At 49.8% G+C, this 27,645-nt stretch overlaps 1 protein-coding gene across 10 annotated transcripts in view; it reads right to left on the bottom strand.

Annotated features, from left to right (window-relative positions):
* Positions 1-27,645, bottom strand: part of ANKS1A (ankyrin repeat and sterile alpha motif domain containing 1A) — a 103,408-nt gene that overhangs the window by 18,833 nt on the left and 56,930 nt on the right. For 7 of the 10 annotated variants that reach the window (XM_086476655.1, XM_086476656.1, XM_086476658.1 and 4 more), the window contains 2 exons: positions 13,066-13,132; positions 4,224-4,330 (listed from right to left, as the gene is read on the bottom strand). In XM_086476655.1, the coding sequence (XP_086332781.1) occupies positions 4,224-4,330; positions 13,066-13,132 (174 nt within the window). Of the gene's footprint in view, positions 1-4,223; positions 4,428-13,065; positions 13,133-27,645 lie in introns of those variants that run through there. The other 3 variants (XM_086476663.1, XM_086476662.1, XM_086476664.1) reach the window with 1 other exon arrangement.

Genomic DNA, 27,645 nt, shown 5'->3' with positions numbered 1-27,645 from the left:
CACCTCGTGTTACTGCAGTTACGCATGAACAGCCGATTCCCTTCTCCTCACCGTGGTTGTGTTGACTTGTTCTTCCCCAATAACCAATTCACAAGCCTTCCAAAAATCTCTGCAAGTTCCAAAAGCGAGAACATTCCCAACAAGCCCTGCCTGACACCGCTCAGAACCCACCGGTACTCCAAGACTCCATTATTTGTCCTGGATTCCCCCAAAAGAGAACCAGCACCGGTAGAGCCACGCAGGAGGGTCAGTCCTGACTGCAGTCATCGCTCTCCTCCCAAAGCAGACCTGAACTGCGCCGTAAATTTTCAGTTTGCTGACAAACGAAGCGCTGATCTCGCAAGCTCGTGGGCAAGGGGTCCTGCGGGAGCACGAGGCCTCCGGCTCTCAGTTGCTAAACCTTGGCTCAGATGCAGAGCTGGAGTTCCCAAGAGCAGAGAAGCCTCAGCTTGACATTCACAGCCCACCCCAACTATCTGTTAAAATCCACTTCGACCTTCCCTTTTCAGAGGGAAACCTGGAAAACGTTCGCAGCTCCCATTAGGGTCCAGATCTCCAACCCTGCCCCTTCGGCATAAACCTCTGAAAGCCGCAGGTCGCCCAAGTCTCTCTCGGCTGTCAGTGCTCCTGTTAGAGCGCACGAGCAGACCCCGAGAGAGGGAGCAGGACTTTTGCCCCCTCCTTGCTTCTCCTCGGGGCTGCCGGGGCCGCAGCTCGCACAGAGCTATCGCCGCCGAGGCGCCCGGTCGCGTGCCCGGAGAGCACAGCTCATCACCTAACAACGAATCTCTGGATTTCTGCAAATAACGGAATTATTATTCTTGGAAACAAGGCATGTTTCCGCCGTCCTGGAGTAGCACCTAATTAAGAAGCCAAACATATTCACAGAGCACTTCTCAAAATCACTTTACCAGACTGTGCGCTCGTGAATCATTTCCCTTATCTGGGGGGGCAAAGGCTTCTGTAACACAGCGCGGCGGTTAACACAGGAGCCGACTGAAAACACACAGGGAATGGGGAATTCCTGAAACCAGGCCTGGCTAAAGCACGGGTTCAAAGAGCACCAGACAGGCTTCTGCACCCCCAGCTTCTGTCTCTTTCCAACTCTGCACTACCTTCTGGGCAGACACTCTAAATGTCCATCTCCCGTAAGCGAAGACCAGCACCAAACCCCGCCGTGCCAGCAAACGCTGGATTTCACCCCGTCCCCAGCTGCGGTCACAGGACACGCTCTTTGTTAGACTATTTTCTTAATCCTACTTTAAGTTGGGACTGTTTTACAGCAGCACTATCGCTACAGAGCTAACAGTTTGCTCTTGTGATGCTTCTCGTGCCAACCCACCGCACAAGCTCCTCGTTCGCTCACCCACGGGCACCCGGGGACTCGAAGGAGCATCCTCAGCCTCCGGAAAAAACCCCGCAGCACGATACACGGGGGGGGATGCCATGTGAAACCTTACAGAGAAAACAAGAGCGTTTCCGCATCAAAAGACTCCAACTTCTTCATTTTTGCTACTAAAACTTAATTAGCCTCATAGCCCATCTGGCAATTTGCAAACCATTACGCAGCATTCTTTGGACCTTGAAATATTTAACATAATGAGGCCCTAATAGGGACTAATCCTTTCACGGAAACTGTTTAACTCCAGAAAAATAATGCCGCTTAATTTGAACTATTCTGCGTTAGCGACTGAAAATGGAAGCTAATAAAGAAATTACGTAAGAAAAGAAAAGGAACGGACAGCCTGCCATGCCAGGAGCCAAGCATCCAGGTCCTTTCAGTACTCCCTGCACTTGCCAGCTCCAGTGTTTACAGCAATTTTAATAATTCATCTGAGAACATCAAAGTCACCACTAAAACCAAATTAACTACTTGTTCCTCGTTTGTACTGTATCTGAAGGTTTTACTCCCACAACATCAGAAGCTGAAGGCAAGTAACACCACAGAGGAAAAGATTCTTAATAATTAAACTTTCATACTGGGCAGCCTGTACTAGCTTGAAGCTCCCAGGACTGGGATGAAAGGATTTAAAGCCAGTCTTGGCATGGGCGCCAGAGTCAACTTCCTCGCAAAAGGGCTAAGCAGCAAAATGGAGATCAGCCAGGGTTTGCAGGAAATCTTTGTTAAATTATATGACCTTTTAAATTCGAGAGGAATGAGCAAGGAGAGTGTCCCATTCCCTGAAACCAGCAGAAGCTGATTTCCTACACTGGGAGCGGTTACCCAGCACTGGATGGGGAAGAAAAACATCCAGCTGTGAACGACGTTAAAAAGCAACTCCTACCACCAAATCCCAAAGTGAGACATAGACAAAGAACCTTTTCTTTCATCTTATAAATGACAAAATTCTGCATCAGACAGTTTGCAAGTAAGTGTTGCTATTTACTGCAAATAAGCCCAGTCAATAAAAATTCTTGCTTCCGAGCCTCCACTCCCACCTCTCTGGGGACGAGAGGAAAGTTAATTTACTTTGTTGTTAAACTTCTGCGCTGAGAGAGGTCTATCATCACTCTTGTCAGGCAAGGCCAGTCAGAGAGAAGGCGTTTTTATCTGCTAACTGCTGGAGTGAGAGCAGCCCAGTGGCACCACAAAGGCCAAAGATCCCTCAGCAGAGGATCCCACGGAGGGATCCGTGGGGGATTATTTCATTTCAACTCATCGCACCATCTCCAGAGCGTCCCAGAAGCTGCACCAGATCGCCCCGGCGTGCAGGGATGCCGAAACCTCGCCCAGGCCTGAAGCACAGTGGTCCTGGTGGCCAAGGGTCCACCGGAGGGTTGGGACCAGCTGGGTGGGACACTGCGGGGCCGGAGCCCCCTGGGAAGGGCTGGGGTGGCTCCGGGGAGCTGCAGCAGGAGCTGGCCCTGCTCCTGCACGGCTGTGAGTGGTGCTGGAGCCCGGCGAGGGCGGCTGGGGCTTCTGCAGGGGTGGCTCGCCCGAAATCCTCCCCAGGGAAGAGGGACGGTGCCACGCACGGCTGCAGGAACAGGGTGCGGTGGGGGCAGAAGGGTGCGTGGCAAGACCGTCGTCTGTCGCCGGCCGTTGCTCTACCGAAGGAGCATAAAGCCCAGTAAAACCCAGCTCTCCAGGGGAGCGCTGGCCCTGCCAGGCTAAGGGGGATAAGCCTCTTGCCACGGAGGCTCGATGCTGCCACAGCGTTCAGCTTACAGGGGTGCTCGGAGATCCCGTGACACTCCCGGGGACACGGATGCTGTTGGTCAGGTCATGGTTTTAATGACACCCTGCGAGCACCCGACTGACGCTGCTGCGGTGTGCACCTCCTCGCCCCTCCATCCACGCCCTGTCCCGTCTCCCCTCCTTTCTCCAGCTGCCTCCCCCCCCCCCCCCCCAACCCTCACCGCTGTCGGACGGCCGCTGTGTTTTCCGAAACCCCTTCACGCAGCTCACAGCCGTCGAGCACGCGTCCTCCTGGACATCACCCCTCTGCACCGTCCACAGCACCAAAGAGATGCCCCCACTCCTTCTCCAAGGCAGGACATTACATTAGCCTAAATGATTTCTCCAAAGGTTTACATCCATTTTTAGAAATTCTTTATTTGCAAAACTGGTGAGTCCATACTCAAAAAAGCATTTCTTTAAGCTATGCATAAAGAACCCTCCGGCACCACCAAGATTTTCTGTCTTTGCAGCTCATTGTTCCACACGAATTCTCAGATTTTTACACCATGCAGCTTTAAGTTTCTAGACACTGGTTATTAAAAAAACCACCTCAACCGCAAGCATTACCGTGTTGTCATCATTAGGTTTCAGAGCCAACAGTGTCAATGCAATTAGGTACAGCTCATTAACATCCTGCCTGCATGCTTACAGTAAGCATACTTCCAACAAGAGGTCTACCACCTCCTTCATAGTCCAGAACACAGACTTGCTCAGCGATTTCTTCGAACCACTATTGAACCTCAGTTCCCATTTCTGGAGTAAATTAGACAGTAAGGATTTAGGGGGCAGAGTAAATAAAATTTTGTAACAAAACTACAGTGCAAAAACTGCAACACCTGGATTAAATGTGAGAAGGAAGGTCCCTGACCAACACAACCCTCATTTCTTCCTGTTGTCTAACCCCCTGCACCCCCCCCCCAAGCCTGTTCTCGCCGGGCTGCAGCACCCAGATCCGCTCTGCAGCTGACCCGGGGCACCGACCACAAGGAAAGGTTTGGCCAATGCGTTCGTTAGAGCCCGTGGGTCTCGCCCAACCACTTACCAGGAAGCGGACATCGTCAAAGCCGTTCAACAGCAGCTTACTCTCATATTGCTGCAGGCCGATGGACTCCAGCCACTCCCCGACACTCTGCTCCAGCATCCGCGAACCTGACGAGAGAGGAATCGGCAGACGCTTGAAAAGGGAAAAACCGTTAAGGCGGTAGCAGCGGCACTCTGAGGAAGACAGATGGCATTGCCACATCATAGTCATTACCATAAAGAAACTCAAAAAATTATGCTCAGAGTACAACAAATCAGCTGGCAGACAATTCCTCTGGTGTGCACAGACCATGGACAACAAGCTTCCAGTGCCTCCGCGGGCTCCGCGTTTAGTTTGTATCCCAGTTAACACTCAGGAAAAGAAAACACCTTGCCCGGGCAAACTGTTTAGAAGCACTCCTGGGACCAGGACATCACATGCACTGCGTTCAGGGCTCAAGCGAGTTTCTTGCCAGGCAAACACACGAAGCCCAACCCCACGGGGATGCGGATCCACTCCTTGGCTCATCGGAAGGGGGCGGGAGGAGGGCAGCAAACTTTCCCCCAAGGCATTCCCAGCCAGTCGTAGGTGCGAGGGAAGGGAGCGGAGCCGCTCGGGAACGCGCAGAGCTGGGCAGGTCCTCTCATCCCATGCAACTTCGGATGCACGACCCTGCTCAGCGGGGCAGCAGAGAGGGCCAGGCGCGCCGGAGGCACAAAGCAGCTAGAGAGAAACTACATCTTCATGCAGCTGAGACACAGAACAGACACGATGGACTTGCAGAAAAGCAGCAGAAGCCAGACTAGAGCAGCTGTCCACAGGAAGACATGCAAGACAAAGAAAGCACACAAACTGCAGCAGAAGAAAAGAAGGGCTTATACTTTTTTTCCCCAAGCAGTCCTGAAAGAGGCAAACCATGGCAAGGGCTTTTTCTCGCCGTTACGGTGTTAAGAGGAGCGGAGGTGTGAGTGACCCCGAGCGTGAGGCTGAGAGTCCTGGCACTGTCATTTTACCCCCTATCCGGACGCACGGCATTTCAGCACGCTGCTGGGACCGGGCTGGCTGCACCGGAGCGTCTAACTACACCGCTGCCCTGGGTGACAGCAAGAGACACAGAGGAATCAGTACGGTTTTCACCCAACACATTCAGTCCTGCCCGGGGTTTGGTGCACGCTTGCATTTGCCCTTCCTTCATTTTCTTCAGCTACGTGCAGCTGCTGCATCCCAGCCCCTCATTCAAACAGGGAACAGCTCTGGAGGAGGAAGCAGCATTGAGTTCCTTGCTTCTAAACCACGTCAAAACAAAAAGAAACCAAACGCAAGCACACTCTCTCCTCTTCCTGCAGCAGCTCCTCCAGTCCGAGACATGCCCTGGCACCTCCTCTCAGCCTCTGATAAGTGAGATTCTTCCCAACACCCTACGGAAGCTGTGCGGACAAGCTCTCCCTTCCCTCACCCCTGGGAAGAGAGTCCAGTGACTTGTTACTCTCCTCTAGAAAAGCTTGAGACCTTAGATATGACCCAAAAAAAAGTTCAGAGATTCCTTTTCATCGGGGAATTTGCTATGCAAGACAGGCAGAATTTTTCAGGCTTCTTGGCACATCTGTTTCAAGGGTATATGCAAAGAAAAAGATGCTCGGGAAAAGCAAGTTTGCTTTCTTTGAACCTTCAGGTCAGCTGAAGCTCTCTGGTACCTTCCAAGCCATCCTTCCCACCCCCGCCCGCTGCAATGGCTGCGCCACGCAGAGCTCACGGTGTTCTCTGGAAATTCTTGGGCTAAGGGATCCTGCTGCTCGGGTCCACAGGAGAGCTCCTCTGCCAGGCGAGCCGCGAGCTGGAGAGAGCTGGCCAGCCTTTCTAGTGCAGACTGCAGCACGAGAAGCGCAGAGATCACAAAAGGTTTCGCCTCCCTCCCCTAACACAGCCTGTGCAGAAGGGCAGCATCGAAACCTGGAATTTATGCAACAAGCTCCCGCTCGCCCGGGGTCTCCATCCTTCCCTTCGGTCGATCCTTGCTGCTCCGCCGGCAGCCGGGTCCCCTCACGGAGCACTGGTGCGTCCCTGCCGATCGCTGCAGCGGCGTGCTTTGTCTGGAGGCAGCGAGCTCCACGCTTGCCGTTCCACTCTCAGTCCTGTCTCCTGCTCTCGCATTGCCTGTCCCTCCCTTCTCTTCATCCTCTTACCCCTCCCAGCTTTTCCATCCACTGTACAAGCCGTGAGCAGCCTTCGCAGCAGAAGCTGCAGGAGAGGGGAGGGAGACAGCAGCTTTATAACTCTCCCCTGGAAATTACTGACTTCTCAATATTTACTCGATGATGGACTACACGGCTTGGGTTTTCAAAAAAAAAAAAATGATGTTACAGGTCTGCCTTCACAGTTCCGAGTGATTTGTGGCTGCCTCATATTTAATTTATCGAGAGAGAGGTGAGGAAACTGCTTGCTGCCTACTACAGCATTTCTGGAAGCAGGCGGGGTATTGGCAGGGGGAATGAAACCACAGCAGTTCCTTCCTCTGAGCTCCTGAGTTTCGTTTAAAAAAATTATTTACTCTACTCAGCCTTTTGTACACTTGTAAACGTATTTCTGCTTTTAAAGGGGAAACCTCCAGTGACAGCAAGTGCAGGTTTTCTGTTTTTAAAACCACTTCAAATCAAGACAAAAGGAGGTGTGTGGGGCGGGGGGGGGGTAGGTATTTGGAGGGAGGGGGATGGAGGGGTTTACTTTGGACAGAAAAAGAAGAGAAGAGATGCCCAGAACATCCTAGGCTGAAAATACAAAAGGCCCAAATACACTTGACATTTGCATGTTACAGGGATGACACAAGAACAAATGAACCCCAGTCACCGGGAGCCCGATCTCAACTTCTGATTGAAACAAACTCCTAATTCTCAGCTGCATCCTTCTTATGCTCTGCATTTTAGGAACCCTGCCTTTAAAAGGTCGGCAGAGGGGTAACAGTCACGAGAGCGTAGTTAGAAATCACTAGAGCATTTAAAAGTTGCAAAGAAAGCAAGCCAAGCAATTCGGTTCCTCTTGCAAGACATTTTTCAAGGAACACAGCATGCTTCAAAGACAACAGGAAAGGGAGAGGGCTACCAGGGCTCAGAAAGGTCCTTTTCTAAGTTATTGTTTCAATAATGACCTTCAGTGCAAAGTTTGAGTCTGTTTGGACGAAGAAATAAGGACATGTGCCATGCCAGTCAAAAAGCATCACCCTGTTTGCTCATGGAAACTGGGAACAGTTTAACATGACCTGGTGTGGCCTGAAGACACACGACCAAGCTTCACCTGGAAGAAAAAACTGCAAGTCCAAGCAAGTGTCGATGAAACCACTGTCCCCACACAAAGCGAGCATGCAAGAGAACCGAGTCAGGCAGTTATTGCTGCAATTGGGGACGACCATCAGCTGAAAAGTCCTTAAATCCATCGAGGGGAGCCATAAACTCGGGCAGTGCGTTAGGCAAGATGGAGAGGCAAGTGAATGGAGTCATTAATGCCATCAGGTGCAAGAAATACAGCCAGCATCCAACTTTACTGGAACTAAGATCAATTAGTCAAATGCATAACAAATTTCTCCCTCTTCTGTCACATAAAACACTGGGCACGTTCCTCGGGTCTCAGCTCAACTGCAGAGTTAACTCCCCAAGCCCCAAAGGCATTCCCTGCCCAGTGCAGCGTGCCTCCTGCCTCCATCAAGCTGATTTATGAGCGGAGACCACTCATCTCCTCTATTTTGGGGGAGAGAAAGGCTGCCTGACAAATCACCGTCACCCAGCAAGCCACACGCAGGTTCCCCGTCCAAAGCCAGCAGCGAGGTGGGACGCCGCGGTGCAGCGGGGTTGGGTTTCTGCTGCGAGACCTGCTCTCCCCTACCCCCTGCCTCACCTGTGCAAGGAAGAGAGGATCAGGAGAGGGTTGCTGGAGCTAAATAAACGTGTGACTGCAGGTGACACAAGCAGAGAGACGCGGGCTGAATACAAACGTCTCTACTCAGGCCAAAAAACCCTTTAAGGCAAAGGTTAGGTGGAATTCGGTACCCTTTAAGAGACGGCGTTCCTCGATCCTCCAGCCTCCAAAAAGCACTTACCAACATGGATCAGTGACAGATTTCTCCCTCCTGTCTATACCACCCCACCCTCGGGAAATACACTTAGAAGATTTTCTTACAAGCTCTACCAGGAAATCAAGAGGGTCAAACCTGTTGGCCAAGAAAGAGATTCTAGCTCCAAATGCTATAAAGATGCCAGGAGGCATCTAATCATCTTATCACCCAGGGGCTTCAGAAGTTTAACGAGCTCATCCATAACACCACGGCAAGACACGGAAGATTTTTTTTTAACCCTGTTCTACAGAGGAAAGCTTGATGGTACAGAAACCAGCTATTTGCCCAAATGTGTATGGGCAGTCTGGGGCACGGCAGGGACCTGAAACCAAGTGTCTCGGGGCCTGGCCTTGTTCCAGCCTGACTCCAAGGGTCCCTGCTTTCCCTAGACCCAACAAGCAACCGCTTGTACAACCAGACTCCCAACATACTTATCTCTGCAGTAACTGCCAAGCAAGGCATTTTACTTTTCCAGGCAAATTAGTGATTTCAGAAACAAAACCGGTCAGGAGCCCCAGTATCCCCAAAGCGCACCCCTTTTTGGATGAGAGAGCATTTGGCAAGTTCCCTGCAGCTCCCTGCACATTTGTGATATGATCCGAAGCGTTAAAACAGCCCTGGCAAAGTCCTGAGGAGCAAAAGCTAAACGCTGCTAGAAACCAGAAATGTAAGGGCACACGTACCCCAGGACACCCTTCATCCTCACAGCAAGGGGCTGGCAAAGCACTGCCCGCTCTCCGGCTGGCTGCGCTCATAGGAAAGGAAGGAGAAACAGGGAATACGAACAGCAGTTGATCTGCGTCCGAGGGATCCCAAACGGAGCGTAACACAGCACAGCCCGCAGGAAAACACCCGGCTGAAGGACAAGGCAGCTCCTGGGTCCGCCTGTGCCCGGAGACGGGTGTCCATTTTGCTGAAAACTCCCTGCACAACGGCAGCTTTTGCTGAGGCGCTGGCTCCTCCTCTCCCCTCCATGTTAGACCTCTTCCCTAACGGTATCGATCCATCACACGCGCTGCCACAGCTACGGACCGGCTCGGGGAGGGGAGGGCTGGTCGTAAAGCAGGATGCTAAACCGCTGCCATTGCATTCGACCAAAAACCACGCACCGTTTCGCACCCCTCTGCGAAGCCGTTTGACCCGAGAACACATAAGCCCTAATGAGGACGTCGTATCGAGGGCAGGCACAGGTTAAACTCCCACTGGGAATGCACGGGGGGTTCCTCCTCACCAGAGCAAAAACCCAAGTGACAAACGGAGAGGAGACGAGCTTTATTACGGCAAGCGTGAGCTGTGTGTGCGGATACGTATTAGCATCTCATCAAGAGGAGACACTGCCCACTCAGAGCAGTTCAGATGCAGCAGTTTGGAGGTGAAGGATTTAAAAGGACAGAATCCCTCGCGGTGGCAGCTCTCCAGCATCCTCCATCACACTGCAGTAAAGGCAGCCAAGCTCTCGACTTCTGCTTTTGGTTTTGCTCCTGATTTAAAGGCAGAGAAGGGAATCCATGCTTAAAGTATAGGGGAAAGCACGCGTCCTGCAAGCGGCCTTGTTTAGCGACTGGCGATACCCACAGACGTGCTCAGAAAAAGCCTCGCATCACCCAAGCTGAGGCGCACGGCAGATCAACCACATCCCAAGGGCGCAGCCACCACAGCACCCGCGCTGACCCGCAACTGGCACCACCCCAGGCCTGCCCTCAGCACAGCCGCTGCCCTAACAGAAGCAGCCGAGGAGGACGATCGTGCCCCCCACCTCCCGCCGAGAAATCCAAGAGGCAGCAGGAGAAGGCCACGTCCCCAAACAGGCAGGACTATTCCCAGCTATTTGGGATGGTGGCACTTGGTCAGCCAGGACATATTCCATAGGGCAGCACTGCCACAGCTGAACTGGTCTCACCCTCAGGAAGTATCTCCTACGACAACACTTTCCAGATGTAGATTTTCTAAAACCCTTGAGCAGTACATGATATTTAGGCACCTTTGGTCCCCAGACAGCAGAGTTCATCGTCATCCGTTTAATCAAGCTCTGTACCCTGTGTCTCACTACACACAGCTCCGTTTCAAAAGGCACCATTAAAGCCAAGCAATTATCTCCTCCTTTGAAGGCCACGGACTCTGCTCCATGTGGGAGACAACGCTCCCAAGGACCCACCGCCCTGCCTGCAGCAATGGAGAGGACAGGTTCCTTAATAAGCTGCTGGTTTCCAGAGTGAAGCTGCATCCCAGGAAAAGAAGAATTAAAATAAACCTCCCAAGCAGCTCAGAAACGTGGCAGCGTTGAGACAGTCAGCTGGGAAAGGGGTCGGTTATTTCCCTGCTCTGCAAACAGCATGGAGACACGTCTAGGGGCATTTGCACTGATATCAAAGCATCCTCCCTCTGTGAGTTCCACCTCCCCTTCACATCTACTTTCCTCAGAAGAAGGCACAAAAAAATATAGGAAAAAAGCTGCTAAAATGGCAAAACAACCCTGTTTGATGTGCAGAGCCAAGGTGTGCGATGAGTCACTGCAGGAGCCACGGAGGAAGATTTTTAATGGAGGCTTGCTTGTCCCTGCTGCTCCAGTCCGGATCCTGCACACAAACACGGCACAGGGTCGGCTGTTCCCCACGCCCCAGCCACCTCTACTTACAACATTCATGGAAATGAGAGTGTTTTAACCCAGGACCGTCTCCCAAGACTCTGATGCTGCATTGCGGAGATAAGAGTTACAATAGTCGCAAACGTGGCTGGAGGAGGACGCTGCTCTGTTTGAGGAAAATCAATGCACTAAATGACACGACGATGCCTTCACCTTGTTTTATGGAAATTAGAAAAAGCAAAGACAAAATGCCCAACTAAATCACCTCACGCACTATTTATAAAGTTTTACTATAAAATTAATAAAACTACATACTTCAAGGTCACAGAAGTATGTAGGTGAAATACACAGAAAAAAGCAATTGTGATGAGTTTCATTCCATCTGAAGCAACGATAGGGCATCTAGGGTTTTACACGTGGGAAGTTGGAGAAGAAAAGTTAAAATATTGTGGCCAAAACATTTTATGGGCTGCAGAACAACAGTAGCTTTGCTAGAAAATCACCGCAACGCTCCAGCTACTCTGGACAGTTTGTTTTAGAGGCTGGGTGGCAGAAGCCACTCCTTACGCATTCTTCTATTGCAACCAAACTAAAACCCGGCCCTTGGTAAGTTACAGCTGAGCAGGAGCCTTTGCCCCACACAGTTCAAGTGTTCCTGGTCCCCAGGAAACGTTCCTTAATCTGTGAAACACAAACAGCCTCCAAGAGACACCTTCTCACAGAACCCAACATACACCAAACCCCTCCGAGCCCATGCTGCCCCGTCTGCTGCCGTCTTACCCAAAGGAAAACCGTCCCCACCGTGCCCCCAGAGCAGCTTTATTTCCAAACATGCCCAGCAGCGAACAAGCAGCCAGGATGGGTGAATTCCCGAGGAGATAACTACAGTCGCTCTGATGTGCAACACTAAATACAAAACTCCCATCCTTTCCTCCCAGGGCTTCTGTGAGCCTTAAAGAACAGAATACTGGAACACGGAGGGCTATAGAGAGGTTCTGCTTATTTCCAAAGGGACAGACCCACACTTACATCATGAAAAAAAAAAAAAAGGCAGAAAAAAAAGAGCATCTTGCTACTGCATTATGTATTTGAAACAAAAGCAAGATTGTTGTGGGGACTGAGAGACCGGCCAGAAGACAAATATGCAGCAGCTCTGTTTCAGACTGACTGCTTAAAGAACATTTTGATGCTATCCACCAGAGAAGAACAGAAACTTGAGGCAAACATATTCTGAAAGGCAGGAGAGGACTGCAAGCAATCAGTTTGAGTTTCTCAGAGGCTGTGTCGAGAACAACAGTAACTGCAGGAGCCCGGATCAGTAGAACTTTCTCCCCCTAGGATACTGGCTGGAGTCCTTACACCACCATTCAGCTGCAAATTAGATTATTTTTTTTTTGTACATGCAGAAAACCTGATCCTCCTCCTACACATTGAGCAATGACTAGCTGTGAAGTTGTAAGTGTCAGACACAGTGGTTAGTGGGCTGTGTGAGCAAGGGCAATGAGCCAGCCACTCCGGAGCTGATTTTACTGCCGTGAGCTTGCAGAAGAACACAAGCAGCATCCCAGGCCACTCACGCAAGCCAGCAACTCTCATCTCCACCTAAAGCAAAGGACTGTAAGGAATCACTTCAGGGATCAGAAAGCACCAATAAAAACTCCGCAATTCTCAGCAATAAGCCTTTGTTTAAAGCTATTCAGAGATGCAAAACATCACCTCAAAATTTACCACAGCCTAAACAGTAACACCAAGCCCCCAAATTTATCAACAGGCAGTTTCAACAAGAAACAAGACTCCCCCTACACACACACATGGCTGTCACTGGGGGAGTACTAATCAACACTGGGGTAACCAGGCCCCCCTCCTCCCCGCCCTTTCTGGGGGTACCAGCTGTGATGCCCTTCCCCCAGCCCATTTCCCCCAAAAGCCTGCTGGGAGGGAAGGACAGCTGCATTACATAGAATTAAATGGATCTACCTAGGGGAGTATCGAATTAAAATGGCTGGTAGCAGCGTTGAGCATGACGCCAGGAAGCCGAGGTCTGCTCCTCCCGTGCCAGAGCGTTCCTCTCCCTTCCAGGAGCCAGGGCAGGGTAAAGAGCTCTGCAGGCAGGAGCCAGCACCCGGCTTTTGTACAGAGCACAACCCCGACGGACACACACGAGCCAGGTACGCTACCTGAGATCCTCTGCTGCTCCTGAGAAAAGTCAATGCCTTCGCCGATGGAACTCATGATTTTCTCAATCTGAAAATGATAAGAAAAAAAAAGAAAAAAAGCACACGCTGCATTATTCATAAAGCCTGAGGAAAAGTTAAAGGTAGCCCCGGGATTTCACCTGCCGCGTGACCGCCGAAGAAATCCAGGGAAGGATGTTAAGACACCTCTGACCATAAAAGGCACCCTTAACACCTTGCCTGGCAAAGTCTTCGTAAGGACGGATGCCTCCGAAGGGATGAGGAGAGGTTGGGACTCCGCAGAGCTTTCCCTTCCACAACTCGCCAGTGCCTGAAAACGAACAGCTCCAACAAAACCATCCCTCTGGAGCCCAAAATTAGGGAGAAGGAAAAGAACCCCAAACGCCTCAGCTCCCCCTGTACAAACACGCAGCCCCACCTTCACCAGCAGCAAAGCCTGAGCAACGCACGTCACTAACTCTTTCCCAGCACGTGGCAAGTAAACTTGGCTTCACCTCAGTCTGGGTTTTGTTGGGTAGTTTTGGTTTGTTTTGTTTCGTTTTGGGGTTGTTTTTGTTTTTTTTTTTTTTAAACCATCACATTTCCCAACCCTGCGCATGGCCGCCGTGCTCCTCACCACTGCCCCTGAGAGCAGAGATGCTTAGAAAGAGTTTGAAAATAGATCAAAGTTTGCAAAAGCAGCAACATCGTGGGGGCAAATGCCTTAACTACCCAGGAGAGGGAGCTAAAGACAATTTCATCCCCTGATTTAAGCGATTCACAGTCCATAGCTCACGGCAAACCTCATGTGATTAAGAAAAAGGGTAAAAACTACTGCCTGAGACGGTATCTTTTCAAGTCCACTTAAGAGTTGCAGGTAAACGACTGCATTTGCCACAAGAAACAAAAAAAATACAAGTTGTAATTTTCATCCAACCTACAGGATACTTTCTTAAATGAGAACAGAAGCTTCTCAAAACCAATCTTTGAGCAGAGTGTGTGAGCGGGGGCTTTCGAACGCAGTGCTGCCGAGGGAAAACTGACAGCGACAATTACAAGGTTAATTCTGTTAAGATGAAACGCCCGATACATTGCACCTCGGTTAGGCAATGCAGAATTTTCAATAACCCGAAGCACTAAAGCCCACTATTTCCCAAAGAGCAAAGAGACACTTCAGAGGCTCACGTCTGGTTGCTTACCCCACGCTTCAATCTATAACCAAGCAGAAAATAAAAATCATCATTAAAAAAGCCCCCAGCGAGAGATTCAGGAACAGAAATCTTCCAAGAAAATATTCCTGCAAGGCACTTCAGAGCAGTGGCTGCTGAACGCAAAGCCGATACATCGACTGGCAACAGAGAGTGGGGGGGGAAATAAACTTCAGCTCTTACACAACCTCTTTTTCCTGGTCTTTTAAGGACAGATTTGGGGAAGGAATCCAAGTTTTCCTGGACCTCATCCCCCACTGCCTGCATCCCAGCACGATGCTTTGCTTGGTGCAGCTGCACAAGGCTCCCAAAACTGCCCGGCCGGCGAGTGGGGCTCCTGGAAACACTGTGAGGGGTCACGAGTTTGACTTCCAGTCAAAATCAGCTTGAAGGTGAGCTCCACTTACGGAGGGGTTTTTTTTGGTGAAATAAAAAAAAAAACCAAAAAAACAAAGAAAACGAGTCTTAAAAGGCTCTTGCCAAGTCAGATCTCCAATAAAGTCCTTCCCGCTTGCGGGGAGCAGACAGGCAGTGCACTTGTAGCATTAAATCTCGCCAGGGAGAAGGCATTCATGCGATCAGAAGAGTCATTAAAGGATATGGATCCTCTGCCCCTAGAAAACCATGAGGACGAGCACTTCCAAAGGCTTGAAATATAGTTCATGCTAGCTTACTGGGAGCTTTGAAGACCAGTCTGAAAAAAAAATTATTATTATTCAGAATTCAACGATGTATGGAAGAAAGGTGATGTTCTAACAGGGGATTTCAGCTAAAGGAAGGGTTCCGAAGCGGCTGGACTCACGGGTCCTGCCAGCGCACGCTGCCCTCGGGACACAGGGCAGAAGCGTTCATCGCTCTGCTGCCCCTGGCCACGACCAGAACTCGAATGGGACCTTGGCTGAAACAGCTGGGAGAGACCCGACCCCAGTGCCGGGTCTGCACCGGGCTGGTGGGTCTCAGGCAGAGGCCAGACGGCACCGAACGCGGACACAAGGGTTAACGGAGGCGCTCACGGGGTGGCAGGATGAGCGATGGGATCCCTTGTTTCACAGGAGGGTAAAAATGACAAAGGAGAATCGATACCGTGGCCTGGGACATGAAAGCTTTTCCTTACAGAAGACAAGTCATTCAGAACTTCAATCAAAAACTGCAAGCTGCTGGCCAAGAAACGGGATTTTGTGTTTTAAGCTCGAGTTTAAAAGGATGCACTAAAAAAGGATGAGGCCAAGTAAGAGGGAAAAATATGCCGATTTCCAGTGGACAGAGGCAGCCCTTAAATGACAAAAGTCAAACACAGACAGGGTGGTTCGTTTTGCAACTGCTCACATCACTAGCTGTTGCTTCAGATAAAAATTACACGGCCAGTCATCGCGTCATCTGATCCGGCTATTTAGACCCGCTGTGGCTGAATAAGGAAGCCCCAGAAATACCGCAAGAACAACTTGGGTTTTTTTCCCCTCAGCTAACCTAAGGCTCTTGTGTAAATCAGTAACTCTGCAGTATCAGCAACAGAAGTGTGGGATCAGCTAAACTGGACCCAGTTAAGAGGAAAAAAGGGAATTTAAAGTCTGTCTTGAGATGCTGAGTTTTTCTTCTACCCCTACGATGCCTTTTAACTGTTTCCCTCCATCGGAGGCATTTGTGGCAGTCACCTTCACTCCATCAGCCCCGCTCCTCTCCACAGGCTCGGTTTTAAAGAACTTTTCTATTTCTCATTAGTTGTGATGGAGCCTGAGGGACGCGCGAGCGACGCAGCAGCTTCTGCTTGAGCCTACAGACAACACGAAACAACTCAAAAGTATTAATTGCCTCACATTTCCCAGCAGAGGCAACTGACTGGAAGCCAGAGGTAATCTAGGTGTCATGATGCACGTTGTTGGCAGTCACCATTTCGGCAAGAACCACCTGCTTTACCTGCTTTTGCCCCTCCGAAGCGGCAAGTGCTCCCCAGCAAAGCCTGGAAATTTCGTGGTGCCCTTATGTATCACCAGTACATAAGGGCCACGCAAGACTGGAGGGAAATACAAGGATGGTGCAAAACAAGCCTCACTTCCAAATAAGACCAAGGGCTTTGGAACAGAGTTTTTTTATTCAGTTCCACAGACAGGCACCAAACCCGAGCTGTGGCAGGATTTCTGGGATACCGCCACAACCCTGAGGGTTTGCTGCAGAATTTGGGTCTTGAGGTCAATTCAGTTCAAGCTCCAGAAGTTTAAGGGCATTAAGCTTTGAAGATTTATGACAATTAACTTCATTACAAGGTATATTTCTAAGCTGGAGCCACTCTTGTACCTACTGTCTGGGATCTTTATCTGAAAGATGTTTACTTCAGTGGATCTGGAAGCCTGTGAGGTTCTTTAGTCTCATGGGATCAGTTGGAGCAAGAATCCCTCGGTTCCAGCCAAGCTTTTCCTATAACCAGTCATCAAGAAGTAAAAAAACCAAAACCCAACAATAGGTGGGGAGGGAGGGAAGAGAGGAGGCGAGGAGAAAAGCGTGTTTGTTCAAGCAGCCCCAGCTCCCTCCGACTGTCTCCCAGCAACAGAGGCAAAGCGCTTTGCAGATCTCTTACGCTGCGCCGGGACCCAGCTCTGAAGACGTGCGGGGACTGCTGCCGGCGCTGCAGGGAAAGGCAAGGAGCACAAGAGCACGTTTCCCTGGCAGATTCACACCCCACATTTGCAGCCCCTCTTGGGCCAGAGCTACGACTCTGAGCACTCTTTGGCAAGAGCCAGGTAAGCTCCCTCCCAGCAGATGCTCGCTACGAAAAAACTCCCCTTTATTTCCCAGCGTTTTTGCATCGATAGAGCCAGCGTTTCGCCCTCCCCCACCACACTCCATGCTGGGATGCCCTCTTCCACCCTTACCCACTCGCAGTTCTGCTCTTTCACAACGCAGGACGAAGGACAAGAGAAAGTTTTAACTCGATTTTAAGAAAGGTCAGCTCCTCTGCTGTGTTTCTCGCTGGGAAGAAGCAATGCCTACTGCAGTACTATGGCCCTGGAGAGGATGGTGCAGGATAAAAGGACCCTCCCCACCTTTTCACTTCCCCTAAACGTAGGGAAGAGTTTTCAAAAACCAGCTTCTCCCCCGTGCACGGAGGTAAGAGATGCTCAAAAGCTGCAGACTGCTCTCAACGGACTGGATGAGTTCCCCTGCCCAGGGCAGGTCGCCACGGTCTGACACCATGAAAAATTCGCTTCCTTCCCTGCATCCCTTTTCCATAGCTGGATTCAAACGGCAAATTAAATCCAAGTGCTAGGCCAAGTTCACTTGTTTCCACTGCACTGCCCTCCCCTAATACAAGAGGGACTTGATGCTTTTCAGGTTCAGACCCCAGCACTGACAGCTCCGCAGTCACAACACAGCGCTGAGGACTTGCAGGTGCTTCTTCAGCATGAAAACTCCCATGAACTTTTTTCCTCAAAAGCAGGGAATTGCCTTGTGCTGTATCAAACGGAATGGTAATGAAATAATCACATGGCAAAGGATTACCTTTCAGAGCCCGTCCCTTGCTAAACAGCGGTTTGATCCAGAGGCGGTCACAGTTACGCACAGAACTCTAATACAACTAGTGCAACGGGAAATCCTGCTTCATGCCCTCGGCTCTCCACGGAAAGAAAACACCCTCCCAAGTCACACACCAACTCAAACACTGGTTTATTGCTGATCATCTTCACTTAACCATTAAGAGGCTGCAAGGATAAGAATAGAGGGGAAGGACACAAACCTAAGGAGGGAATGAATGCTTTTAAGCATCCCTCTCCTCTGCTGCACTCTACGGCACTAAGACGGGGCTGGAAGAGAAGATACCTTGAAAATAGCCTACGCTACAGTTTTTTAGGCTGTTCTTTCCCAGTGGTTAATTATTAAAATACAAAAATACCATGTTTAAATATAGCGCTGCAGTTCAGACTTAGTTGTAGCCTGAACACTCAGTTCCGATTTGTTTTGGCTTAACGTGTTTTTTTCCACTGAAGCACCAAACATCCGTCTCTGAACAGGTTGTGAGGTGGGATTTAATAATTTTTTATTATTATTTTTTACACTGACAGAAATAAAACTGCAAAATGCTTTTGCCTCCTAAATTAATCATATCTGTTATTCCTAATCTAGAGGGGTAGCTGGCTCCATGCTAGAAAGGTATTTTGGCCAATGAGCCCTGAAACCCCACCAGGAAAGGAGACAAACTACTGCAGAGCTGCAAGAAGGAAAGGCTGCAAGGATGGGAGAGCACCCTTCATTAAACCCTGAAATAAGGGATGCGACAGGAAGCAGTTGCAGAGAGGTTACTGGGACTGACGCACACTGATTTATTTTCATATTTGCCTATGTTTTGCTGAAAAATAAAAATACCCCCCAAAAAAAAATAAAAAAAGGAGCTGGGTGCGGCTGAGAGTCATCCCGGGGCTGGGGAAGTGGTAAGCTCTTCCCCACAGGCAGGCAGACAGCCACAAAAACATAGCAACTGGCAATTTACTTCAAAACAGAACTTTATCTTAAACTATCCCGAGCGACTGAGTTCTGATTAATGGAGAAGAGAAAGTATTTGTTTGCAGAAGGCCAGTATAAACACCAAGCCAGCCTGAAGGACACACTGAGGTTTGTTCTGCTGGCAAGACAGAGGATATTTCGACACCAGAGTCCTGCGAAGGAGCTCCCCACCTCACAGCGCCCACGGCAGAAGCATCCGACGCCTTCCTACACGAGCAGGATGTAAAATCCCTCTTTTCCTCTGATACCACCCCACACGGCCAGCGGGAGACCCAGAGAGGGACAGGTCCCACATCTTCTGGGAAGAGAGCGGTGCCAGGTACAGGGCATCAAAGCCACCAGGGACCCCTCTCTCCAGAGGGCACGCACGGCGCCACCCCGCAGCCAGCCCTGGTGCGCTTCGTTTCCACTCCCCTGCCCCGGGGAAGCCGTGGTGTCCATGTTAATCTCGCCAGTTTTTCCTCCCCAGAGCCAACGCTGAGTTTTGCAGCCAGAGAGTCCATTGAGAGAGACAGAGGACGATTAAACAAGTCCCGGGGTCTTTTATCATCAAAATAAAAGACAGCTTCATACAATACGAGCTGTCTGCAGCAACTCATTTGCATGCAAGGAAAGGAAGCTTCATTCAGAAAGCACCAAACTGAGCAGCACTCCATTAACGTGACACTCACCCAGGTCTGGAGGCATCTTTATGCTACTGGAGCTTTCTGGAAAGGGCTTAGTAAAACCTCATCTACGGCTGAAAAGCCCTTCCATTTACCACCAATCTAAATGCAGAAGTTTTGGTCTCAGCCTCTGCCTGCAGCATCAGTGATTCCCAAGGACACTGCAAGGTTGTCCTGAGAGAAGAAAAAAACCACACGCACAGATGCATGCCAGCATTCGGATGACCAGATATTGCCGAGACCCACAGCTAGCCTAGCCCAGATGGTATGTGAGCAGGGTTTTCCCATCTCTCCATCCCCTCCGAGCACAAGGTCAGAGCCTCCAGCTGCTTCGGACAGTGACCCGCACTGCTGTTCTGCAGCTCCACCGGCGTAACAGCCCCCATCCCCAACCAAGCTCGGGGCCCTGAGCCTCACGGGAAAGCTCGGTTTGGAGTAAATGCGTGCTTCCTCGCTTCGAAATTAAGGTGGCCAAGCAGGAGGGTAGGTTTGTGTATGTCAACCAGGAGGCTGGAAGCGTGCCTACGACGCCAGGCTACGTTGGCCAACCCTCCCACGCAGCGCTCGCTCTTTCCAGCGCCTCCCTCCCGCACACGCAAACACCACGGCCTTTGCAGGGAGCGCATTTCTGAGAAACCAATATTACCGTTAAAATTCAGATATGCCTTGACATACAAAGGAGAGCCCCTTTTATCCTGGAAAAATCGCTTTTGGAGTTAACTCAGGGGCACTGAAGGAAAACTCCAAATATGTGTTTTCCCCTTAAATCACTATAACAACTTCAGACTTGTTAAATCAGGGACGAACAGAACGTAGATGGCTTTATTCTACTGCTCTTCACAGGCTCCCCACTGCTGCATCAGCTCCTGATGTCTGGGCAGCTTGGACAGGGGACGACACGTTGTCATCTAGGGACGATCCAGAGCTGTGCCTGTGCACACACATACATGCACACACATGGAACTGCAGCATGTTGCCTCTGGGAACCAAACCAGCAGAAAACAACTGTTTCTTCCCCTGCGGTGCTTTCTGCGGTTCAGCAGTTCACCCAAGCGCGACAGCAGCACCCCCACCCCTGCGACACGGCGGGACTGTCAGCTTGTGCCATCACCGAGCGCGTTAGGGGACAGTGTGACAGGGCTTCTCCTCAAAACCCCTCCTGCCTGGTGCTTCCTGTGCCTACAGTCCCTTGCGATACAATTTCTGGTACCACACACCATTGCCCACCTCTCTCTGAGCTCTGTGTGGGGTCAATGCCTTCTGGTTTCTCTGTGGCCCCTTCCCAAATGGACAGCTTAAAACCCACCAGTCCCGAAGCCTGGTGACCAGGAAGATAAGCCATAGCACGCCTGCACACACATCGAAGAAACAGAAACTCTGAGCAATAAAGTTATTCAGATAAAAGTCTATAATTAAATAAGACACACACACAGAAACAAATGGCAACCTATCTACCATATGTATGGTATTACTGCATTATAATGACACCCTGCAGCATGAGCATAATTAAGAATATATCAGGATTCCCATTATAAATCCTTATTATTAAGGGGTTCATAACCTATTGTACAAACTCGCCTGGGGCTAGAGCTCGGCAGACAAGATAACAGTTCCAGCAGCATATTTTATTCTTGAAAGCTACTTACAAAGTTGGGTTTAAAGGTTATCAGTATTTTAAATTTCTGCAATTCCAAGCAAGTGTCAAGGGTTAAGACTTCATTATTTCTAAGCTTCTTCAACTGAGGGATGGGGCAGATTTGGTTTAAAATCATTAAAAAACCCACACAAGCCGCTTCTACAGTTTAAAAACCCCTCTGAGTACAACAAACACCCGCAATGACAAAGTGACCAGCCTCATTACAGCCGAACGGGTTCGCTCTAAAAAGCAGGGGAGAAGAATAAGGGTGCATTAGGTCAATGGACGATGCCGGGGAAGCACAGAACACCCCCACCTGATGCTTCCACTTCGTACCTCACCAAGAAACCCCAAATACAGCAAAGGAAGATCACCCATGAGCTGTAGGGTTGCCTGAAAAGGATGATCCCTCCTGCACAAAAAGCCCAACTCCCAGCAGTATCACGGGCGAACGTTTGTGCCGGACAGTTACGAGGTGACTCCAGCTGAACGCGAGATGCTGCTGGCCCTTCCCAACCGTTTTCTAGATTTTCTAGTAAACAAGAGCAAGTTATTTTGGGGTGGCTGGGAGGAAAAAGAAAGCAGAGCTATTGAATCAAGATTTAGGATTTTCTTTTTGAATTGTTGACTTGTGACATCACCTCTCAAGAGATGCGCTACGTGGTCCGGCGGGGACCGAAGAGGTCAGGCACAAGCAAATGACTCAAGTGGCAATTGCACAACAGTGCTGCATACCAATACCCTGAGCAAGAGCGACAGACTGAACGAAGAAACAGCTTTAACGAGCCTTTCTGAGCGTCCAAAACCAGCCAATCTACACCACGAGTCCCATCAACAGCAATAATGCCCCTCAGCTCGCACTTCGACATCTTCCAGGCTTCTCGATGCCGTGACAATCGCCCTGGCCCAACTCCTCCTGCTTCTCCTTCCAAGCTGAGGAAACACACGGTGAAAAGACACCTCAGACAGCCTTCCCCAGCAGCCGTACCGAAACGAAGTCCACGACGTTGGACGTGTTGCTTCGCGTTTCTTAGCTGCGCCTCTAAGCCGCAGCCCAGCACAGCGAGGCACGGCGAGCGCCCAGGGTCGCACTCCGGACTCGCTGCAGCTCCCAAGTGTTTTGGAGATTCACAACAACTGGGGTCTGATGTGACAATAGCACAGATAACAATAGAGGGGCCAAAGCCAACAAAGACAGGCAATTTTTCTAAAAGCCAACGTGACGCAGGCTCAAAATACCGCTGCGATCAGGGTGCTCGCGGGCAGCGGGCAAGCCAAGAAGATGCTGGGTGCAGACGTTCATCCAGGAGACAATACAGCAGTTAGGTCCTGCCTGCTTCCCTGTTCATCCTGCTGGTGCAAGACACGAGTGATCTAAGGCATTTTCCCCAGGAAAGTCTTTGGCTAACGGATACCTGATCTCACGAACTGTATTACACCCCTGAAGGGGGAAGGAAGGCTGCTCAGACCCAGCTGGGATACTTCCCCGGAGCTGAGGGATGGCTGGATGGCAGCATCCACCAGGATCTCTGAAAGGGATGGAGCTGCAAATAATAAAGAGCAGGAAAAGGACCTGGGACAACACTCGCTGGCTCCTTAGCGCAAGTGTAGTCCTGGGAAATTTGGATCTGCGCCACGAATCTCATTTCGGGTTTGGTGACAGCACATAAACCACTTCTGGTTTAGTTTATGATGCTTCAGCTTATGTTCTCAACATCGCCATCCCATAGAGCAGAAGCCTCATATTTCATCGCTCAATATATTCTGCGTATACAAAAGATACCAGCCTGGGTAATGAATTCGGCATAACAAATACCAAAGGCCTAGAAAATTTAATGCTCAAGTTATTAATTCAAACCTAACCTACAAAAGCAAGCCAGTTGTTTGAGGCACATCTCAACACTTGGACTTCAGAGTTCCCATGCTATATCCTCCTCCAGCAGCATGTGCTTTCCATACACACTGCAAGGACTCACTAAATTTGTTATTCATTCCAAGACATTCCGTAACTGTTCATCGGCGATAAAGGCACACACATTTTCCGGCTTAATACGGTCTCTGAGAAACTCATGTGGATCGGGATCAGGGACTGCTGCTTCATATCCCTCTCCAGACTGTGTTTCTGTACAAATCCCAAAATTACAAATCTGAACACACCCCAAAAGGAAAGGAACTTACGGTGAGAATTTGTATTTCACAAGCAGCGTGTGGCGGACCTGCAGTTTCCGAGCCCTCCAAATATCAAGGTTTTTTTTACAAATACCAGTAAAATTCAACGTTAACATGCCAAGAAAGACGGCCAAACGCGACAAAGTGTCTGCTCATACAGTGAAATGCTGGTCATTTTGAACTCACAATAAAAAGGGCAAAACCCCCTTAGGAACATTGAATCAATTCCCTGTCTCCACAGCTACATTTTCATACTCTCACATCCTAACACACAAAGCCAAAAACGCCGTTAGGCTCTTGGTGCAGAGGTTGTCTCCGGCTTGCAGGATGCGACGCAGCACGGTGAAGCCTGCTTGGAGACTCGAGGCGGAAACGCTTTTGTAAAAATAAAAGCTTCTGAAGCGCTGGAAGATGTGACAAGAACATAATGAACGACTGACTTCAGTGAGGACACTGAGGCCGGACATTTCTGTTCCTGAAAAAGAGTCCCAAAACCGCTAATGATCACAGGATCGTTACGTAACCAAAATATCTGTCAAAGCACGAATAATTTACATAGAAGAATCAAAAGCTTCTGATTCAGAAATACTGAGTTAATACACTGGAAAAGTTAACAGACACGCATAGCAGCAGGGGGCTGAAATTGTTACGTTATTCTAGCGCACCGGCTAATTTAGATCCACGTTCAGCCTGTAATTGGTGACCTATAAATAAGAGGAGAAAGAAGTCATTGTGCATTTAGATCTGTATTGAGGGCATTTTCACAAATCCTTTTGAATGCACGGGTGGAAGGTTTCTTCCACGCCCAGGGTAGTCGATAAGCTGCAATGTCTCATCGCATTTTGCCAACCTGCCTTAGGGAAAGCTGCCCCGGATACCTGTCTAGTTCCAGATGAATTGATACGATTCAAAGAGCTGGCAAATAGAATCCTTGTTATGTCTAAACCTTGCTGCTGAAATAAAGTACGCTCGGTCTTCACATTCACCTTTCAGACCAGAACACCAACCAATTTTACCTACAAAACTGGCAAACTGTCTTAATTTGGCTGGGATTGGCTTTGTTCAGTGTTGGTTTATAATTTTAAGAGGCTGGCCATTTGCAATAGATACAAAAAAAAACCTGGGCTGTGGAAAACACCAAAGCTTTCACTTCAAAAAGTTAATCCGGATGGACGAAATCTCGCCATTGGAGGCAAAGGGAAAAGAGATTTGACACAAGGGATGATGTAAGAATTCCTGACCTTAGTACAGGAAAAACAAGAGGAAACATTGGGATCTGGAGATAATAGAATAATCAGCCTAATAATTAAGTTGATTAAGATCCCGATGGATACGCTTGTTTAGAGTAGCAGAAACCAGAACAAAAATACTGACCATGCTACTGCTTTTCTCCTAAACAAAAAAAATAATAATAAAACATTTCAAGCAGGCGAAGGGAAAACTGGAATGAGAGGTCAGGAACGATGGCCAGCTCGAGGCAAGGGACATCGGCCAAAAAGTGTGCCGAGCACACCTCGCTTTGAAAACCGGCTCGACCTGGTCCCACAAGCCAAACCTCGGGCAAGCGAAGTGCGAAGATTTAAACTCCTGGACCAAAAGAGTAAATTGAACATTTCAGGAGGCACAGGCTGCTGGCAAGCAAGGAAGGAGCCTCGTGACCCACACGGCAGGGTGTCCTTGGACCACACGAGCCAGAGAAGCGACGGCCAGCCTGCATGCTGCAGGTGGTCTAAGCACGGAGAGGCTGAACATACTGTTTTCTCAGCTGCGTTTCTCACTTGAAACACCAGCATTTTGATCTACAGCACGGGCCATACGGGAGCTGTTACCCAGCAGGTAAGCTGCATGAGCTTGTCAGAACAAAAAACCACTGAGCTTTTACAAGATGCAATTTCACCAGGCACAAAAATAGCAGCTCTCCCCCTGAATAACAAGGGAAATATTTGCATTTTCTTTCAACGTCAGCTCACAGCTCTGAATTTCAACTTCTGGGTGTCTAAGGCACTGGCAGGTTTTGTATCAAGAGCTTTCCTCAAAGTTCCACATTTCAATGCAAATGTTCTTAATCCCCAACTGTAAGCTTCTAATTAAGGCACTAATTCCACTAGGTGCTTAAGCACCCAAGCAGTCCTGACAAGGTTAATGGAGCTCAAGTATTTAAAGGCACCCTACAGCAGCCACAACCTCTCACAACTTGCACCCCAGCTCTTCAAAACCTGTGATCGATGGCACGACAGACGTGCCATTCACCCTGGCACCATCCCTACGCGACATTAAGACCCCCCCAAACAGGTCAGCAACAGGTGAAGCGCCACATCCACAGTTACGGCAAATGGGAAAGAATTCCCGCTGCGGCGACAGCAAACCATGGAGCACCACTGCAATCATTCACAGGAGGTGGCGGTTGTCCAGTGCCATGATGAGCTACCAAATATTCATTAATTCTTCAACTAATTCACTTGGGGGGAAAAAAAATGCATCAAAGCAGTGGACTGTGCATTGCTTTATTTCTAAAAAAAAAAAAAAAAAAAAGCTAAAGTAAAATGCATGTTTTATTCAGCTCCCCAAGTTTCTTTTGAAGGAGGTTTAATCTCCTCCGAAAAGAGCTAAAGACAGAACACAAAGCAACTACCTCATTTCGTGAAATTGATGCTGGAACCTCTGAGCCCGGCATTCATTACAAATTCAGCATTGGAGCCACGGACTTGATAGCAGACAGCTGGAAGCGGAGGATTAAGGGATGTCAGGAGCCAGGTCTGAGGCTAACTCACAGTAGCCGGCCCCATTCTTTGCCCCTGAACACTTAACGGATCATTTTTCTCACCGACACCTACGACCCAGAAGAGCAGCGAACTCAAAGAGCACCGAGCCTCAACTCCAGACAGAGCGTGGATGCGGATACAGGCTGGTGACATCAGACTGCACAGATGCCTCTCCTGGATCATACACGTATCAAGAGCAACCACACTGCAACCCCAAAACACCCAACCCTCCCCTGCAGCGGGGTGTCCGGGCTGCACTGCCGCACAGGCAGGAGCGTGGGGTACGGAGGAGAAACGAACAACGGAGATAACTGCAGGAGCAGCAGCGCATCAGAAACCATTTATAAAAGCACTAAACAAATTCCTGACGGCAAGACACTACCAAACATCACTGGGTTTTGCCAAAGCCAAATGTCTCCCCTCTTCCTCCTCCTGTACAAACGTAGCCCATTCATACAGATAAATTTGGGGGTTTTCATCCATCACCTCACTCGGTCCCGTGAGAAGCGAGCCTGCAAAGGACGCGGCTTCCAAATACCCGTACATGGCTTTTATCAACCTGAGAGCATCTAAAGGACAGAACGTGTTTGTCACAGCCCGACTTCTTCTCGAGCCACCGCAGTTTTTAGAGGACTATTTGACAACATCCTCAAGCCCAGCCGTCGTTCCTCTGCCACTTCCCCCAGGAGATTACATCCCCGCTAATTACTCTCACTGTCAGGAAGCTGCTTCCCCAGCGGAGCTGTGGCAGCTCAGTGAGTGATTGCGATGAAGTTTTACTTCGTCTTGGTCAGGCTTTCTTCCTTAGCTCAGCCACGCTGATCTATCAAATGGATAAAAGGACTCGGGGAAAAAGTGCAACAGAGACTGGGGGCAGGGGGAGAAAGAACCATTCAACACCTAAACCTGGCTGCGAGCAATCAGGCGGCACGGGCTCAGAATAAAGCAAAGCTGTTGCACAGCCCTCGGCCTCTGTTAAACAGCTGACTATTTGTGTTAGGCATGTATACCTCGCCTTTCATTCAAAAAGATCTGAAATAGCTCATCAAGAGAGAAATCAGCTCAGCCCTCCTGGATCACACCCTGCGGGCGGGAGGGTTTGCTGAGCAAACTCCGAGGGACTCCAGGCGCATTTTGTACGATACGAGGTTCGCCTGCCTGCGGCAGGGCCCGGGCACGACCCCGGGCAGATGCGCAGGGCTGGAGCTGCTCTGCGGAGGAGGGAGGCAAAGCAGATGCGAGTTAATCCACCCGGGAAAGGGGGCTGGCAGCCGAGCCGGGCGCCAAGAGCCCCCGTCCTCCTTCAGGGGTGCAAACACAGTTTATTCTCCTACACAAAATTCACGGCGAGCTGCTGCTGCCGCGCGCTCATCTCCCATCTGCTCAATATGTATGAGCTGATTACGAAAAACAAATGTATCACTTTAGCCCTCAGCCAAGTTTGGAAGGGTTCAAATATTTATGCTGACCAGGAGCTCTACTCCCTCGCACGCTTCCTCTCCCCCACCTTGCTTCCCACTCAAGCAGAGGGTTGAGCATTTTTGGTCCTCACCCCTCTCCCTGGGCAATACGTTGCTGTTTGCTTTAATAATTTCTCTGGCTCGCTTGCAAGGAGTTTGTCTGACACGCCATGCGCCTTCACGCCCCAC

Source organism: Leptosomus discolor, chromosome 21 (assembly GCF_034619465.1).
Source record: "Leptosomus discolor isolate bLepDis1 chromosome 21, bLepDis1.hap2, whole genome shotgun sequence".
In the NCBI taxonomy this organism is placed as follows: domain Eukaryota; kingdom Metazoa; phylum Chordata; class Aves; order Leptosomiformes; family Leptosomidae; genus Leptosomus; species Leptosomus discolor.
This window is presented reverse-complemented; position numbering and strand designations above follow the sequence as displayed.